The following is a 15,732-nucleotide window of genomic DNA, read 5'->3' as shown; positions in this document are numbered from 1 at the left end:
CTCCTCTCTCCTCCCCCCCCTCATTCTTTCTGCACATGAATCTAGAAGCTATCTCAAAGGTCTTTGGGGTTTATCAAAGCACATGTATCTTGGAGACAACCTAGTTTGTCAGCTGCTGTCAGTATCTTCACATTTTTATTTTGAGTATTAGTCTTCCATTTCAGAATGTCTGACTATCTTACTGTTCTGTAATACTATAGCATTGTTTATACACGTGGGCTTGCTTCCATCACTGTTATAAGACACTTATCTCTTAGTGTTACAGACAACCTCAATGTCTAGGTCCAACTTACAACTTGTTTGCTCTTGACTTTGGCAAAATTTCACTTTGTTGGTCTATTCACTGTCTTTAGTTCTTTCTTCTTGCTTTCTTGTGCCTTGGGCCTGACTGTTCCCTGGTTCTTTCCCAGTTTTTCTAAGACCACAGGAAGATTCTCACACAGATAATTTAGCTTCTACTCCCTTTTCATGATAGCTATTTTTTATAGTGCTTTTTTTTAAATTCATGTACATTTGCCAACCTGCATATATCCACACACCGCATACGTTTCTGTGCCTGTAGTGGCCAGAAGAGGATGCTTGGTCCTCCAAAACTGGAGTTATGGAGGGTTGTAAGCCACGATGTAAGTAGTGGTCATCCTATGGTATCTATGACTTGGGAACCTTATAGATGAAGTTTTGGAGACTAGCAGGGAGAAAAGTTAATTTTGGAGTTTTAAGTTAATGGCATCTTACATCAAAAAAGCTAGCCCAGACCAGCAAGTACACACTGATTCTGCTACCTTACTTTACTGATGAACTGTTCACAAAATTTATGATTCATATTATTCATACACTAGCCCCCGTGGTAACAGGAATTGGAAAGCACTGGTTATGGCTTCGATGTTAAGAGTGCTTAATGAGGAAGGCCGGGGCCAGAGTTCTTATGCTCAGCACCCATAATCAGGCGACCTAGAACAAAATTGTCAACTCTAAGTTGACTGAGAAATCCTGTTTCTCGGGAGTAAGACAGAGAGCAATAGAAAATGATAGCCGATGTTCTTTGTCCTCCTTGTACATAAACACTCACATGCACAATTCATACATATACCACACACAACTTGAATATACATCACACATAACATGTGTAATTCATGCATACATCCCTTCACACCCAGCTGAAACGTGTATAAATAAATGTCTTAACCAAGAATCTCCATGCTGATGATTTCTGCTTCACGTTTTCCACATCTCATTGTTCCCACCCCACTGTGTTATTTCTGGGTTCAAACCTCTTGCAGTATGGCCAAGCTGTAGATGTATACACTAGAGGATAATATAATGCAATGGGAAATATTTCCAAGATAGGCCTGGCCTTATCTTGCTTTTCTTTGCTCATGGCCTGTTTTGTCTGTTTTTATTTCCAAACCCAAAATAGCAATCTGTTTTTCCCCCAGGAGTCTAAGGGCCCAAATGGGAGTAGATGTCCCTGTTTAAACAGCATGGTGTAGACTACCTAATCTGAGTCCCCGTTCTTATGTGCCTGTTACCTTTTCCCATTTTCTGTCCTAAGTTAAGAAGCAGACTTGCTCTCTAGGGCTCTGCACTTCGCCACTTCTCTGGGAAACCATACTCAGTTGTGTACTTCTATTTAATTTACCTCAGGGATCCTGGAACACAGTGTGATGCTGCTTTGACTCCATATTTATTGGATTAATTGTGACACTTGTCTGAGATTTTTGCCTCATGGTCTTTGCTTTGCTTATGTTTTTATTTTGTATTCAACTATATGTTTTGTTAGCTATCCTTATCTTGCAAGCAGACCTTGGTCTTTTGAACGGATGAGTGTGTTTGTTTCCTTTCCTCTAATACTGGGTCAAGTTTCCTTTCCTGCAGCTCAGCTAGGATCTATTGTCACTGCTCTTTTTGTTCCCTTTCCAGGGTGTCAGTTGTATGTCCAAATCCATATATTACTGTTATGAGGAATATGGGATCGTCATTGACTTTTTTCCTGTAGAGAAATGCTAGTGTTAGCTTATATACACCAGCTTCTCCATTGCCACATTCCTTGTCTCAGTATATTTACCAAAATTCTTACCAGGCAAAGAATGTCTAAAAATTCCTCCAACTCTTGTGTTTTACAACATTGCTTTTATATGTAAGTATTGTGCTAACATTTTATTTACATGTATACATTATATAGACAAGACTTAGTATATAAATTTAAATTTATTAAAAGGCTTCCATTGTTAGTGATTTTCAAATGAAATTGATTGGATGTTCTTTTTATTTTTTTATTGCTCCTTTATATCATTTTGTTTCTCTATATCGGCTTCATGCTATGGGAACGTCCAGTGTTTCTTTCCAGTGATCAGAGTTCCTTTAGACATCATCATCCCTGTGGACCCAAAATAAAGCACCCATGCCATTGAGTTCAACAGAGGAGGGTATTGGACCTCTAGCAGCAGTCTCTTAGGACTTTCACTGGCACATTGTTTATGTTTTGCCTGAAGTTACTGCATAGAATTTTACTTAAAAATTCTACATTTTGAATGCTAATTAAGAGAAAAGTTTAGGGGTGTCTGTGTGTTTGTGTGTGTGTTAATGCGTGTGTGTATCTATGTGGTGAGCAGAGCACAATTTGTTGCTGGTGTTATTTTTAGGTTCTTCTGCCTACCTTTTACTTTTTTTTTTCTTTTTTCTATTTTTGAGACAGGGTCTTTCATTGCCCTATAGCTTCCTCAATATGCTGAACTTGCCACCTTGCCATCCCAAGGGATCCACCTGTTTCCACTTTCCTCAAGTTATTAGAAGATGTCACTGCAACTGGCTTTTAGGGGGCAGAGCAAGAATCTGGCATCAGACTATTAATTGTCATGTTTGCCAGATAAACACTTAACCAGCTGAGTTATTTTTCTCAACTCTGTTTGAGCTTTTCACAATCTTTCCCCTTATTTCTAAACCAAGTAATAATCTATTCTCATACGTTGTGTAATTTGGGGACATTCTTTGTTTTCTGTAGCTATGAGGTACTATGTCTGCCATGGTCTTAGCTTAGTACTTACTTGATTTCTTACTACTTCTCTTGAAATTGCCCATTGTTTTATTTCTGGTTACAGCAATAGATATACTTAGACAACGCTTTTTGCCCACTCTGTTGTCCTTAAAATTGAGGTTTCTGCATATGTTTCTCAGTAGTTTCATCTATTCTACCCATTGCCCGATTGCCATGTTTGGCCAGTATTTTCATTGTTCTCTCTCACTGTATGGTTTTCAGGCCCAAGTCTCCTCTGTCACCTTCACAAAGATTGGCATTACCTCCTTATGCATGGCTAAAGAAGATACTTGAACAGAAGTGCACCAAGGACCTAATTAGAATGCTCCCAGAATCCTTCTACCTATTTCTTAACCTGAAGAGTAACTTGAACTAAACACTAAATAGGTTTCTGAAAAGCCTTTGCTTTCTTTGTAGAAGTCCCCAAATGAATTTTTACTGGCCTCCTGGAGAAGCAGAATGAAAACTACAAACAATCAAAGATAAGAAACACAGCAAGGTGTCATTGTTAGCAAGCCAATGTTTTCAATAAATCCGCAGGCCCTTTGACATTAATGTGGTAGCATCAGAGAAAGAGCAAGACTGTATAAAATGGCACACATAAAATTTGAGTGAATTAGCCATGTAAGAGTTATTTTTGAATAACTATGAACTAGTTAAGCAAGCATCATAAGAAAACTCCTTTCTCATTGCTTATACAGTCTTCTGAAGCCTTGGAGCTACTGCTTTGTGGTCCCAATCCCTGCTTCAGCCCCCCCCCCCCCCCCCACACACACACACATATGAGAAAGTACAAACAAAGTAGTTCTTAATGGTATTAGCTTTTGGAGCTAGAGGAGGTTGGATGGTCAGCTACCTTATTCAGCCCCATCAGCTTTGTTGTTGAAGATCTTGTTTGTATCTTGCCTTGAGCTTATGACTTTTTTATTCTGTGGTTAAACTCTTACTTCATCCTCTGACTGATAAGTCTTCAATATATAATTAATTAAATATTTTGCAAGTTTAGATGCTTTTACCAGACTCTTCAATTGAAGTATATTTATAGTATTTTAATGAGTTTTCAAATTCTTCCCGCTCAGTGAAATTTGCAAAACCATGAAAGGACTGCATTTTTCTATGTGTTCATTTAATCTATATCAATGAAATGGCAACAGCAAGCTAGTGTTAAAGTAGAATAGAATATACTTTTCATTACTTCCTGTATTAAAAAATGTGTTTTAACTTATTTACTTATTATTTATATGTGTTTTATGCTATGGTCATATCATGTAGTCCTGCTGACCCTGAACTTGCTGTTCTCTAAACTTATATTCTAGAATTTTCCAATCACGGTGTATTGTAAAACCCAGCTAGAATTGCTCCCTCCCCGAAAAATTGTTTTTGAACAACATTGTTAAGAAAAGATGTAACCTTAGTGTGGTAGTGTAAATAAGAATGTCCCTCATAGCCTTATATATTTAAATGCTTAGTCATCAGACAGATTTTTTAAAAGACGGATTAAGACTTGTGACTTTTTTGGAGTAGGTATGACTTATTGGAGGAAATGTGTCACTAGGAATGGGTTTTCAGGTTGCAGAAGCCCTCAGTAGGGCAAATTTTGTTTTTTCTCCTGGCCTGTGGATCAGGAAGTAGTTTTCAGCTACTGCTCCAGTACCATGCATGCTGCCATGCTCTCTGCCATGATGCTAATGGACTAATCCTCTAAAAACTGTAGGGTAACTTCCCCAATTGAATATTTTGTTTTATATGAGTTGTGTTGGTCATGATGTCTCTTAACAGCAGTAGAACAGTGACTAAGATAGGAGTTGGTAGAAGGAATGGAATACTGCTGGGACAAGCCTTGACCATGCTGGTTGTTGGATGAATGTGGATTTTGGGACTTTGGACTTAAAAAGCAGTTTGGTGCTTAAAGTGCAGGTTAATCCATCCTTGTAGGAACATGGAAAACAGTGGTGATGAGAGGGATGTGGCATGTGAGTACCCAGATCACGGAGGTTCAGAGGGGCAGAATATTATCATGTCACCTACAGACTATTATTGTGATATTCTGGCAAAGAATGTGGCTGCTTTATGCCCTTGTCTTTTAATTTACCAGAGGTTAATTGGACTAGTGGAATTGGCAGAGAAGATTTCAAGAAAGCCTAGTATTACCTGTGTCATGCAGTTAATAGTGTTCACTCTTAAACAGATGTACAATGAAAACGAGCAAGTTGGGAATGGAGAAATGCAAAAGATAGGGATTGAGGAGAAAGCAAACAACACCATGATGTATTCGTTTTTTTCAGGCAAATCTAGTGTTCAAGGAGATAAAGTGTTTAAAGTCTAATGCTAAATGGAATAAAGGGTGTGGTGACCTCCAGGCAAGATCCCACATGGTTAGGCTTCCAACTTGTGAAAATTATTAAAGAAAACCTTAGGCAGTGTAGGTAACCATTAAATGTTGTTAAGTCTGATAAAAATATAACAAAAGGAAAAGTTCATGTTCCAGCCTGAGCAAGAAGCAGAACTTGACAGGTTTGGCTACATACCTATGCCTTTAGAGTGAAGAGTACAATAAAGGGTGTTGTGGAATATCTTTTTGTGTCTAAGAAAAGCCTTTGAGGTCACGTGTGTGTATTGGATATGTCCCTGAATAGAAGCCCAGAGAGGGCTTTGTATGAACTTGTGAATGTCAATGAAAATTGAGTTATGTTAGACCCTCCAAAATGTTGGAGAAGCCAGAGCCATGGGATACTTGTCAAACAAAGCTGAATAGTGAGTGTTGAACGAACTCAAAATAGTGATGTTGCAGTCCACAAAGCCTAAACAGTTGTAATCTGAAAAACTTTGCCATCAGATATGCAGATGCTGATTAGAAGTTTGCCCTGCTGATTTTGGGTTTGCTTTGGTCCAATATTTTCTCAATGTGCTCCCTTTTCTTCCTTTTGGAATGACAGTGTATATTCTATGCCATTGTATGTTAGACATATGTGAAATTTATTTTTATTTTTATTTTTATTTTTAAAGCTAAGCGATTGTCTTGAGTCTCAGAAGAGACTTTAATCTTTGGGATCTTAAACAGTTTTGAAACTGACAGCAGTTGATCTGAATTGCATTTCTACATTATTATATGGCTATAAGTCTATGGAGGCCAGGGAGTGGAATATGGTTTTAAATAAGAATGACCCCTATAGGCTCTTCAATTTGAATGCTTAGTCTTCAGGGAATGGCACTACTTGAGAAATAGTAGGAGTGTGGTCTTATTGGAGTTGTTTTAGACATTGTTGGAGGATAAGTGTCACCGAGGGTAAAGTATAAGTTTTCAGAACCTCATGCTAGGCCCAGTTTGCTTTCTCCGTCTCATGTCAATGCCCCTGTAGCCCCTTCCCCTCTGTTATCTGTCTGTCTGTATTTGCAGATCAGGATGTAACTCTCTCAGCTACTATGGCATTTAGCACCATGAGTGCTGTCATGCTCCTGATAAAATGATAATGGACTCAACCTCTCAAACTACAAGCAAGCCCCTGAATAAATGTATTCTTTGTAAGAGTTACTTTGTTCATGGTCATAGTGTCTCTTCACTGCAATAGATCAGTTGTCATTGGTGAAGCTAATGGCATTCATCATAACCAAATAGATTATTCTCAAACTTCATAATTTATTACTGATCACACTGTCTTTTGCTATCCTTTCTCCTTAGTCTATTGTTCTTGTAGACAGACTGCTAGTTGGGAAAGACTGCCCATCTGCTTCTCCTCTTTTTGTGAAGATGGGATACTACGTTAAGTAGGGGTTCCACTACTGAGTGTGTATTCTTACCTGAGATCTTTTTTTTTTTTTTATCCATTCTGAGATTTCCAAACTTTAATTTGAAAATTTTCCAATTGATTATAGCTTGAGTATAGAATATACTGTCTCATAAAATAGGTTAAATAAACGGTGTAGATTTTATAAAATGTGGTTTTTATTGGATATTTATTTACATTTCAGATGTGATTCCCTTCTCCCTCCCCAGGAGCCCCCTATCCCATTCCCCATCCTCCTGCTTCTATGAGGATATGCCGCCATCCACCTGCCCAGTCTCACCACAAATTCCCCCACACTGGAGCATCCAGCCTTCACTGGACCAAGGACTTCCTCTCCCACCTATGTTCAACAATGTCATCCTCTCATACATATACACCTGGAGCCATGGGTCCCTCCCTATGTGCTCCGAGGCTGGTAGTTTAGAACCTGGGAGCTCTGGTTGGTTGATATTGTTCTCCCCATGAGGTGGCAAACCCTTTCAGCTACTTTAGTCTTCTTTCTCTCTTCTCCATTGGGAACCCCATGATCAGTTCAGTGGTTAGCTTTGTATATGTTAGGCTCTGACAGACCTCTAAGGACACAGCTCTATCAGGCTCCTGTTAGCATGCACTTCCTGGCATCCACATCAGCATCTACGTTTGGTGACCGCATATCCATATGTTTGAGTTTGAAGCGGACGGCTTCTACTTCATATCCAGCTCATCCACTTTGTTGTTGTACTGCTTTTCTGCTTCTTTACAGTTTCTTTTAATGGAACCATCAGTATTGGGGTTTTTTAACCTTCTTGGCTCATGTTGTTTTACTATTTTGTTAATTGCCTTTGTGGTGAATATTTTAGTTTTGTCTACATGTATTTATTTAGTCTGGATGTGCATATCCACATTGGGGAGCATGTGTCATGATCAGAGGACAATTTTCAGAAGTTATCTCTGTCCTTCCACCACCGGATCCCCAGGGATAGAAGTCAAGCCAGTGGACTTGGTGCCAGTGCCTTTTCTTCCTTCAGATCAGGCTTAGAGAATGTACTTTTAATGGAGATTTTAGATGTCAGTGGAAAACCCTTGTTGTCGTCCAGTCATGATTATACAGACCTGTAATTCCAGTTTCTAGTGAGTAGCAACAGGGGGGTCCAGTCAGTATTCAGGGGCAGCCTTGCCAGCAGAGGGGGCTTCACAGCATCCTGAACTCTGTGAGGCTCCATCTCAGAAGAATAGTAAAGCAGCAGCACTATGAAACCCGTTCTGTATTTACTTATCCTGCCTGCACTGCTGGTATTGTTTGGCACCACTTTCCTTCATCCTCAAGGATTGCCTTTAACAGTTATTCTAGTGTCAAGGAATTCTTTCTGGGCTTCCTTTTGTTTGTTTTGGTGGTCTATTATGTCATAATTTGGAAGAGACCTGGTTTCTGTTTTTCCACGGCATGTTTTCCCACTCTCTTCCTTACCATGGTCTCACCCATCTCCACTGTCTCCTCATCTGTTGACATTTACCTTTACTATTTACTGTTTTACTGTTTACATCAATGGCCATCCTTCTTTTCCTGTGGTGGCAATCTCTCTTGTATTTCTGTTTGCTATAGGTGCCCGTCTAAATGAAGACATGAAATTGTTGCTCAGTTTGGTTATATTTTTGGGGCTTTTGTTTCTATGTTTTTTACCTTGCAGATGTAAGATAGTATATAATCAAACTACAAAGGGATACATTTATATTTATAATGGAATTGTGGGGTTTTCTTCCTGATGGTTTATATATTGTCTTTCTGTTTTGTACAGAAGCATGATGCTTTCTACTTAGGCCATCTATATATTACGGAAATTTCACTGCATAATTTGCTTAATTCAGTCCACTTGGAAAAACATAACAAAACACTATTATAGTCACATCCTAATTACTAGTCATACATCATTCATTAGGAATAAGGCCTATACTGTTTTGCATGTATAAGCACAAAGGTCTCTAATGATTCAGCACTTTGCCAGCAGTGTTTATAGGAGCTTTTTGGCTAAGACTGTCAACCACAACCCTGGATCTTTTCTTCTGTCTTCTAGTAGTCTGAATAGAGAAGTCACATGGATTTTTGTAAGACTTTTCAGTGATTATAGTGGGACATGAGACTATAGTTAACTAAATTACTGTAGAATTAGGCCATTTTCTTTCACTCCTATCTAAATGTATAATTATTGAAGATATATCTTGCCTCATTTACGTCTTTATTCCATGTTCTTTAAACTACCATTGTGTTTGAAAGGTCTGTCAAGGTCAGTTGTCATGAAACTCAGGAATTGCTCTAAGGACTGTTCACTCAGTATGCTGTTCTCATAGGAACATTTGATACACATTATATACATGTAGAACTTTTGATATGGGTTATATACACATGGAAATTTTGCTATAGGTTATATAAATATAAAACTTTTGACATATAAATGTATCTATTTGAAGTATTTCTGTGTTCACAAATCATATTCTCATGAATTATTACTATTCAAAAGGAAAAGCCTAACAGTCAAATCTTGTGGACAGCAGTTTATATAGACATAATATAGAATCTCATAGAACATATGAGGCAAAATATTGAGAAATTTGGGTAACGAGGGCTTCTATATTTTAATCATAGAAATTGTACCAAAACAAAATGCCTTTAGAATTCTGTATCTAGTAACATCAGAAACTTTAAAATATATAGAAATAAATTTCAAAAATTTATGAGAACCATGTAGAATATAAAGACTGGAGACAGTACACAGGCTTATTGCTTCAGACTAGCCTAACTGTAGAACCATTTGTGTTCAAAGAGAAGACAAACTCACAGATCTTTAAAACTCAGCTCCTTAGCCTTTGTTCTGTTGATATATTTGCATGTACATCCCAAAGATAAGTTGTAGTAGAAGATACAACAGTCTGCAGGGCTAACGATTGGAGAGGCTGTCTAGAAAGAACTTGAGTACAGATGGAGAAGATCTACCTTAAGTCAGCCAGTGTCCTGGGCTGACACTGAGCACAGCTGCCAGAAAAAGCTACAGCTGGATGAGTGTGGAATAGAGCATCTATAAGTCCAGTAACTTTGCTTGCTACTGGACTTCTGTCCTGCCCAGTTGGAAGGAACACTATCAACATTCTTGATACTGACTTGAGCAAAGGGGAAAAAGCAAAGCAAAACAAAATAAACAAACAAACAAACAAACAAAAGTTTCAGACATGAGGGTCACCACCATAGGGAAAGGTCCTTCCCTACTACAGAATCTAATGATAAGTTCAGGAAAAGCTGTGGAGACGAATACCACTTAGTAAGAATGTCAGAGAAACACACCTTAATTGACAGAGCTTCTCAAACACAGAAGGAATGGAAGAAAGCCCATGCCACCCAGTGTGATCTCTCAGTGCCTGATTTGCCTGCTGAAGTAAGAACACATAATCTTCAAAGGAAGGCTCTGGGATTTGGAGTGGGTACAGGTTTACACATATGACATTGAATACAGAACTGTAAAATTGAGGAACAAGAAAATTAGACAAATTGTTAAGAAAAATAGCAAAACAAATCGGTTCCCAAATTGTTTCCATTCTGGATTGCACTTCTCCAAGCATAGTGTGGATGTGGTGATGATCTTCAGAGCTCTAGAGGGAATGATGAGGGGAAGGGGCAGACAGGGGAAATGAAAATGTCCCTTAATTAAGAAATATTTGCAAAGAAATGAAAGTGACAAAAAAATGTACCATATGGGAATGCTTGAACTGAAAAGTTCAATAACTAAATTGAAATTTTTAATTCATAGGTTTAATAGTATATTGGAACAAGCAGAGGAATCAGTGAAACTGAAGGCAGATTTATAGAGAAGTATAAATGTACACATCTTGGCATTGCTTTGCTTCTATGAAGCATGTAAAAATTATACCATATGTACTTTGCTGTTGTTTAGTTTTCTTAAATAATTTTAGCATAACAGCTTTAATATCATAAGGCCACATTTATTTTAAAAACATTTTTGATATTCTGAGCACTACCCAGACATAAGGCACATGGATGGAGTTTTTTCCTTTTTTTCAGCTTTTTTCTAACTGAAATTAACTTCTTTTCCCCTGAGTTTTCTGGAGATCATGAGCATATTGGCCTGCTAACAGTATAAGATAGACATTTTTTCCCCACATAATTAGAAAGACTGAGTTTAAAACTTTCTTTTAATGCCTTTATTCCCGTTAGATCCCAGCGCTCTCTCAGAGCGTTGCCCTTGCATGCAGAAGCCAGGATCAGCTCTCATCTGCGCCATTGCTTATCACCCCTTTCCCACAGAAAACAGAAGAGTTGGCTCTAGGACAAGTCTAAGCAGACTACATTAGGAAAGAGGATCTCTAAGCGGACCCGCATCTCTGCCCTGTAGGTAACAGCAGTGTGTATGAAGGAGAGCTGAGAGACATCAAGATGATAATCGACCAAAGCTAGAAGGACCATGCTTTCTTGGGTGTTGCCTAGTAACTATGCTTGAGAATTAAAGTTCATCCTTGTAAGGAAACATAGAACTACAGCTTGAGATCCATTCCAGTAGCTTTGTAAATTTTGACTGAATTGTCACAATGTCGTGCTAATTCTTGACTGACAGCAAGGTAGCTGGAATCCCAGAGCCTACTAGTCCTGTGACCTGAATATTTGTTCCATCCTTCCTTATAGTGAGGCCTTTACCAGGCATGTATCTGGAGTATTAGCACTTAAGATTAGAGCTGAATCTTTTCAGTCAGTAAATTAGTGTAGTGATAGAAACTTTACTGATTAGTTTTATGATTTTAGAGAATATTGACAAAGATACAAATCACTCAAGTTTCTTTTGAGGAAAGATCATATAAATTCTGTGAAATAGAGGAGGAAAAATATTCTTCCAGTTTTTAATAAGTCCAATTGCTGATTATAATAAAAGACACAATAAAGAGAACTGTATTGAGTGGTAGTGCACAGTTGTTACTAAAATTACAAATTAATTCAGTTTTCCTTTATGGGATAGTTAATAAAATTACCCTGTAATGAAATTAAGGGATGCTCCATCTTCTGCTGTTTGAGACAATACTAAATGAGAAGCTGTGGCCTAAGAACAGTAGCTAGGACTTCAGTTCCTCTCACAGTGTGGAATGGATCTAGTCTGTTCTCATTGGTTCATTGGCTTCTCATGGTGTTGCTGCTGTATGTGCCCAAGAAACACAATTGTGAAACAAAAGTTACCCTTTTTTTCTTGATCTCATGTCTACTTTGTTGTTCTCCACGAATGGTGGCATCAACTGTATTGCCTTGCCTTCAGAAATAGGACTGCTGTTGGAGAGAGAGGGCTCAGTGGTCCATTAGCTTGCTGCTCTCCCAGAAAGCCGCCTTTGTTTCCCATGGTGCTGGCAACCATCTTACTGTTGTTGCCCAGGATCAGAGTCCCCCTCCTGGCCTCTGTGTGCACTGCAGTACATGGTGCAGACAGGCTGGTATAACACACACATAAAATAAAAAATGAATCTTTTTAAAAAGTTTTTTAAAAATAGGACTGAAGTGAAAGCAATTTTTAATGTTTATGTTAATCTTCAGATTATAAGTCAGTATGATAGGTTTGGGTATTTTGAGGTTATATTACAAAAAGCATAATATTAAGTATAAAATGAAACCATAGCTTTCCCCGCCCCAGATTTTCCGATTCTGTTTAGCTTGCAGTTCAACTTTCCTCTTCCTCCTGAGGTCTTGTTGTGTTTCTCATCCTTTGTCACCTCCAAGGCTTTCTATTGCCACTCTGCGTGTTAGTCTAGCACCCGGCTTCCCTGTTTCCTATGCAGCTGACTGAGAGTTTCCTAAGAACAGGATGCAACTCCTCGGTGTTGGTAAAGGATGGGAGATGATGAGGAGCAGAAAAGGCTTTTCAAGTTTATACAGATATTCTCCCATCCTTTTTAAAATTTAGTGTACCCAAAGAAACAAGCACTCATTTTAAATAATGTGCTAAAGAACTCTTATGATTGTAAATCGCAAGACCCTGGACCAGTGCGCTGAGGTGGTCCCCATCTTTAAACTAGGAATCCACTTGGCCTAGAAAATCCTTGGAATTCTTGGCTACCAAGGAACTGAGGTTGACCTCTGAAGTTCCCATTTCAGCTCAGTAATTTCTCTTCAGATATGAAATCTAGTAGCAGCCAAATATAGACTTCTCCAAGTTTACAGGGAAGAACAATATGAACCAGGTATCTAATGAAAACAAAAGTCCTCCTCGCAGCTGCTGGTTTTTTTTAGGTTACCTTCCGTGACTTTGCTTTGTCAGGGTTTTCTTGCACATGCAGTGCTTGATTCTGCATTACATCATAGACTTTCTCTTCTCACAGTACCTGTCCTCAGTGCCAGATACACTCATTAGTCATACAAATCTGGGTTATGTTTTTCTAGGAAAATTAATTACTTTAGGTTGGCTACATATGGTTAGCTTGTCAGAAGGAAAATTTTAACATATTTTGGGGTGGTATAATGTAGGCATTTAACCAGCCTTTCTTTCCCCTTCCTCTTTGTGCATAAATAGTACATTAATCTATGCTAGGATTAACATATTTTGTAATACCTCACCATTGCATTGCACGGACACTAGAACATTGTGACTACACCTGCTTCCATAATCAATGGGGGCCAATGAAAAGCAGACATGTCATGGGTCATCCTTCACCGTTTGAGTGGCCATGATCACACAGCCTACATTTTAGTCTTCTTTGTTCTTCAGCACCCTAAAGATAATAAATTTAATTTGTAGCATCTGTACTGCCAAAATATGTGGGTGTATAACATTGCAGTGTTTCAGGATTAAACAGTAATCCTGGGAAATTAATCTGCTTGGGGTCATGCAATATATTTTAAGTCTAGTCAAATGATGTTATGAGAACTAGTCACAGTTTATCCCTACCTTTTGTGATAGAGCTCTAAAAGGATCATCAGTTCATGTATAGGAGTTAATTTTCTAATATAGTAACCCTTTCTCATTTTATATGTTTGTATTGCTTAACCTATAAAATACATTAAAAATACCTTTGGTGAGTCTACTTTCTTTTTATTCAGTTTTAAAACAAGGTGCTTTCTGTTTTATTTTTTTCCCCAGTCAGAAATTGCATACTAGTTGCCCTAATTTGGCTCTTCTAAGCTTGCTTATTGCATTGAACACATGTGATATGTCACATGACGGTAGATAAATTACTATGTGTGTTACTGTTGATGAGATGTCTAGCTGTATGAGGATTTAGCTCATCTGAAGATATTCATTCAAAGAAAATTAATTCAAGAAATAAATAATTCTCAGTCCTATTTATTTTAAATAACAATTTAAATGACATTATTATGAGCATATTATACTTTGTTGAACAATCCTGACTTTTATTATATCTGTGTTCCTACAGGGTTCATTTAACATTTTACCCTTTTCTTTAGGATCTTGGACATGAAACTTCATCTCTTCTATTCCTTTTATATTCTCTCCCTGTTCTTGCCTCAAACTTCCTTTGATTGTTGCTTGAACAACTTCAACAGTTTTACTATTACTGCCTTGTTAGGGTTACCAAGGTCTCATATTGCTAATGTATTTCATCAAGGAAACCATCAAACTGACTGAGGTTTTGAGTGGAGTTTTGCGTCATGGGTAACCAGAATAGAGGGTGTTAACTTAGGAAGAACTGGCTTTTGTTCTTTCTCACCATTAAGGCTTCTGTATCCTCAGCAGCAAAACCAAGTCTCCCTAGTTACCTTGGCATGTGACAGCCCTCTGGCTTTGTGCTACTCTGTCTTCTTGCTACGCCCATGTTTCCTAACTCTGATTCTGCTAATTTAGTATGTGTCAGGAGTCATTCTACTTTCTGTGTTTCTGAAGAAAGTCAATTTAGTACAAATTGGGACCTATTTACTCTCCCTCTATCTAACACACAGTGTTAGTCAGCAGGGCTTCTGAGGACAGCAATTGCTATTTGAGGCAAACAAACCTTTTTTAGACCTTTCTGAATATGTTTTAAACATGACCCAGTGTATTTCAGTATTGAACAAAGATTATTTAGTGATTCCGTGACTGCTTTGTAGTCTGTTTCCTTTGTGTTGTTACATTTCCTAAAACTTTTTTTTGTTTTAATGTTTATTTGATCGCTTAATTAAACTTCGCTGTTTCATTAAAGCTTTCTTTTCATTGCGTATCTGAATTTTTAATTTTGTTTTTGAAGAATGGCTGGATTCCTTACAGAAACAAGCAGAGCTCTTCTCTTCCTGCCATCAGTTTCAGGGGACATATTGCTTCTTCCGTACTGTCATACCAATAAATCATCCCAGATTACTTGCCGAGGTACAGTGCTGAAGTATACCATGCATTTTAAAGGAAATCTGCTATTTTCTTTTCAATCAGATGAGCAATGTGAAGAGACTCCGGCCACGGCTCAGTGCTATTCTCTTTAAGCTTCAATTTGAAGAGCAGGTGAACAACATCAAACCTGACATCATGGCTGTCAGCACTGCCTGCGAAGAGATCAAGAAGAGCAAAAGCTTTAGCAAGTTGCTGGAACTTGTGTTGCTAATGGGAAACTACATGAATGCTGGCTCCCGGAATGCTCAAACCTTCGGATTTGACCTTAGCTCCCTCTGTAAAGTGAGTTTGTTTTTTTAACACACATATTTGCCTGAACACTTACTTTTAAATGTCAGCCCTGATTACATTATTTAAATATTTTTATTTTGATGGGCTCATTATCAAGAACTTGAAATGAACCATGAACTCAAACCTAGAGCGAACTGAGCTAATTTACTCAACCTCTGAACTAAATCCAAATATTAATTTTCTCTGATCTGCAAATCCAGCGGAAGGATTTTGTTTAATAACTAAATTATATCCTAAACCTATGCTTTCTCAAACCAGTGAAATAGAACATCAAAATATTAAGCTT

The 15,732-nt window shown here is 38.0% G+C and overlaps 1 protein-coding gene across 1 annotated transcript in view; it reads left to right on the top strand.

Moving 5' to 3' along the window:
* The window catches only part of Diaph3 (diaphanous related formin 3), a 449,417-nt gene that overhangs the window by 229,464 nt on the left and 204,221 nt on the right, over positions 1-15,732 (top strand). The window contains exon 21 of the mRNA XM_028758331.1: positions 15,198-15,437. Coding sequence (XP_028614164.1) covers positions 15,198-15,437 — 240 coding nt within the window. The remainder of the gene's footprint in view (positions 1-15,197; positions 15,438-15,732) is intronic.

This window comes from Grammomys surdaster, unplaced genomic scaffold (assembly GCF_004785775.1).
Source record: "Grammomys surdaster isolate TR1022 unplaced genomic scaffold, NIH_TR_1.0 126189, whole genome shotgun sequence".
In the NCBI taxonomy this organism is placed as follows: Eukaryota; Metazoa; Chordata; class Mammalia; order Rodentia; family Muridae; genus Grammomys; species Grammomys surdaster.
Note: the sequence above shows the minus strand (reverse complement) of the source record. Positions and strands in the feature narration are given on the sequence as shown.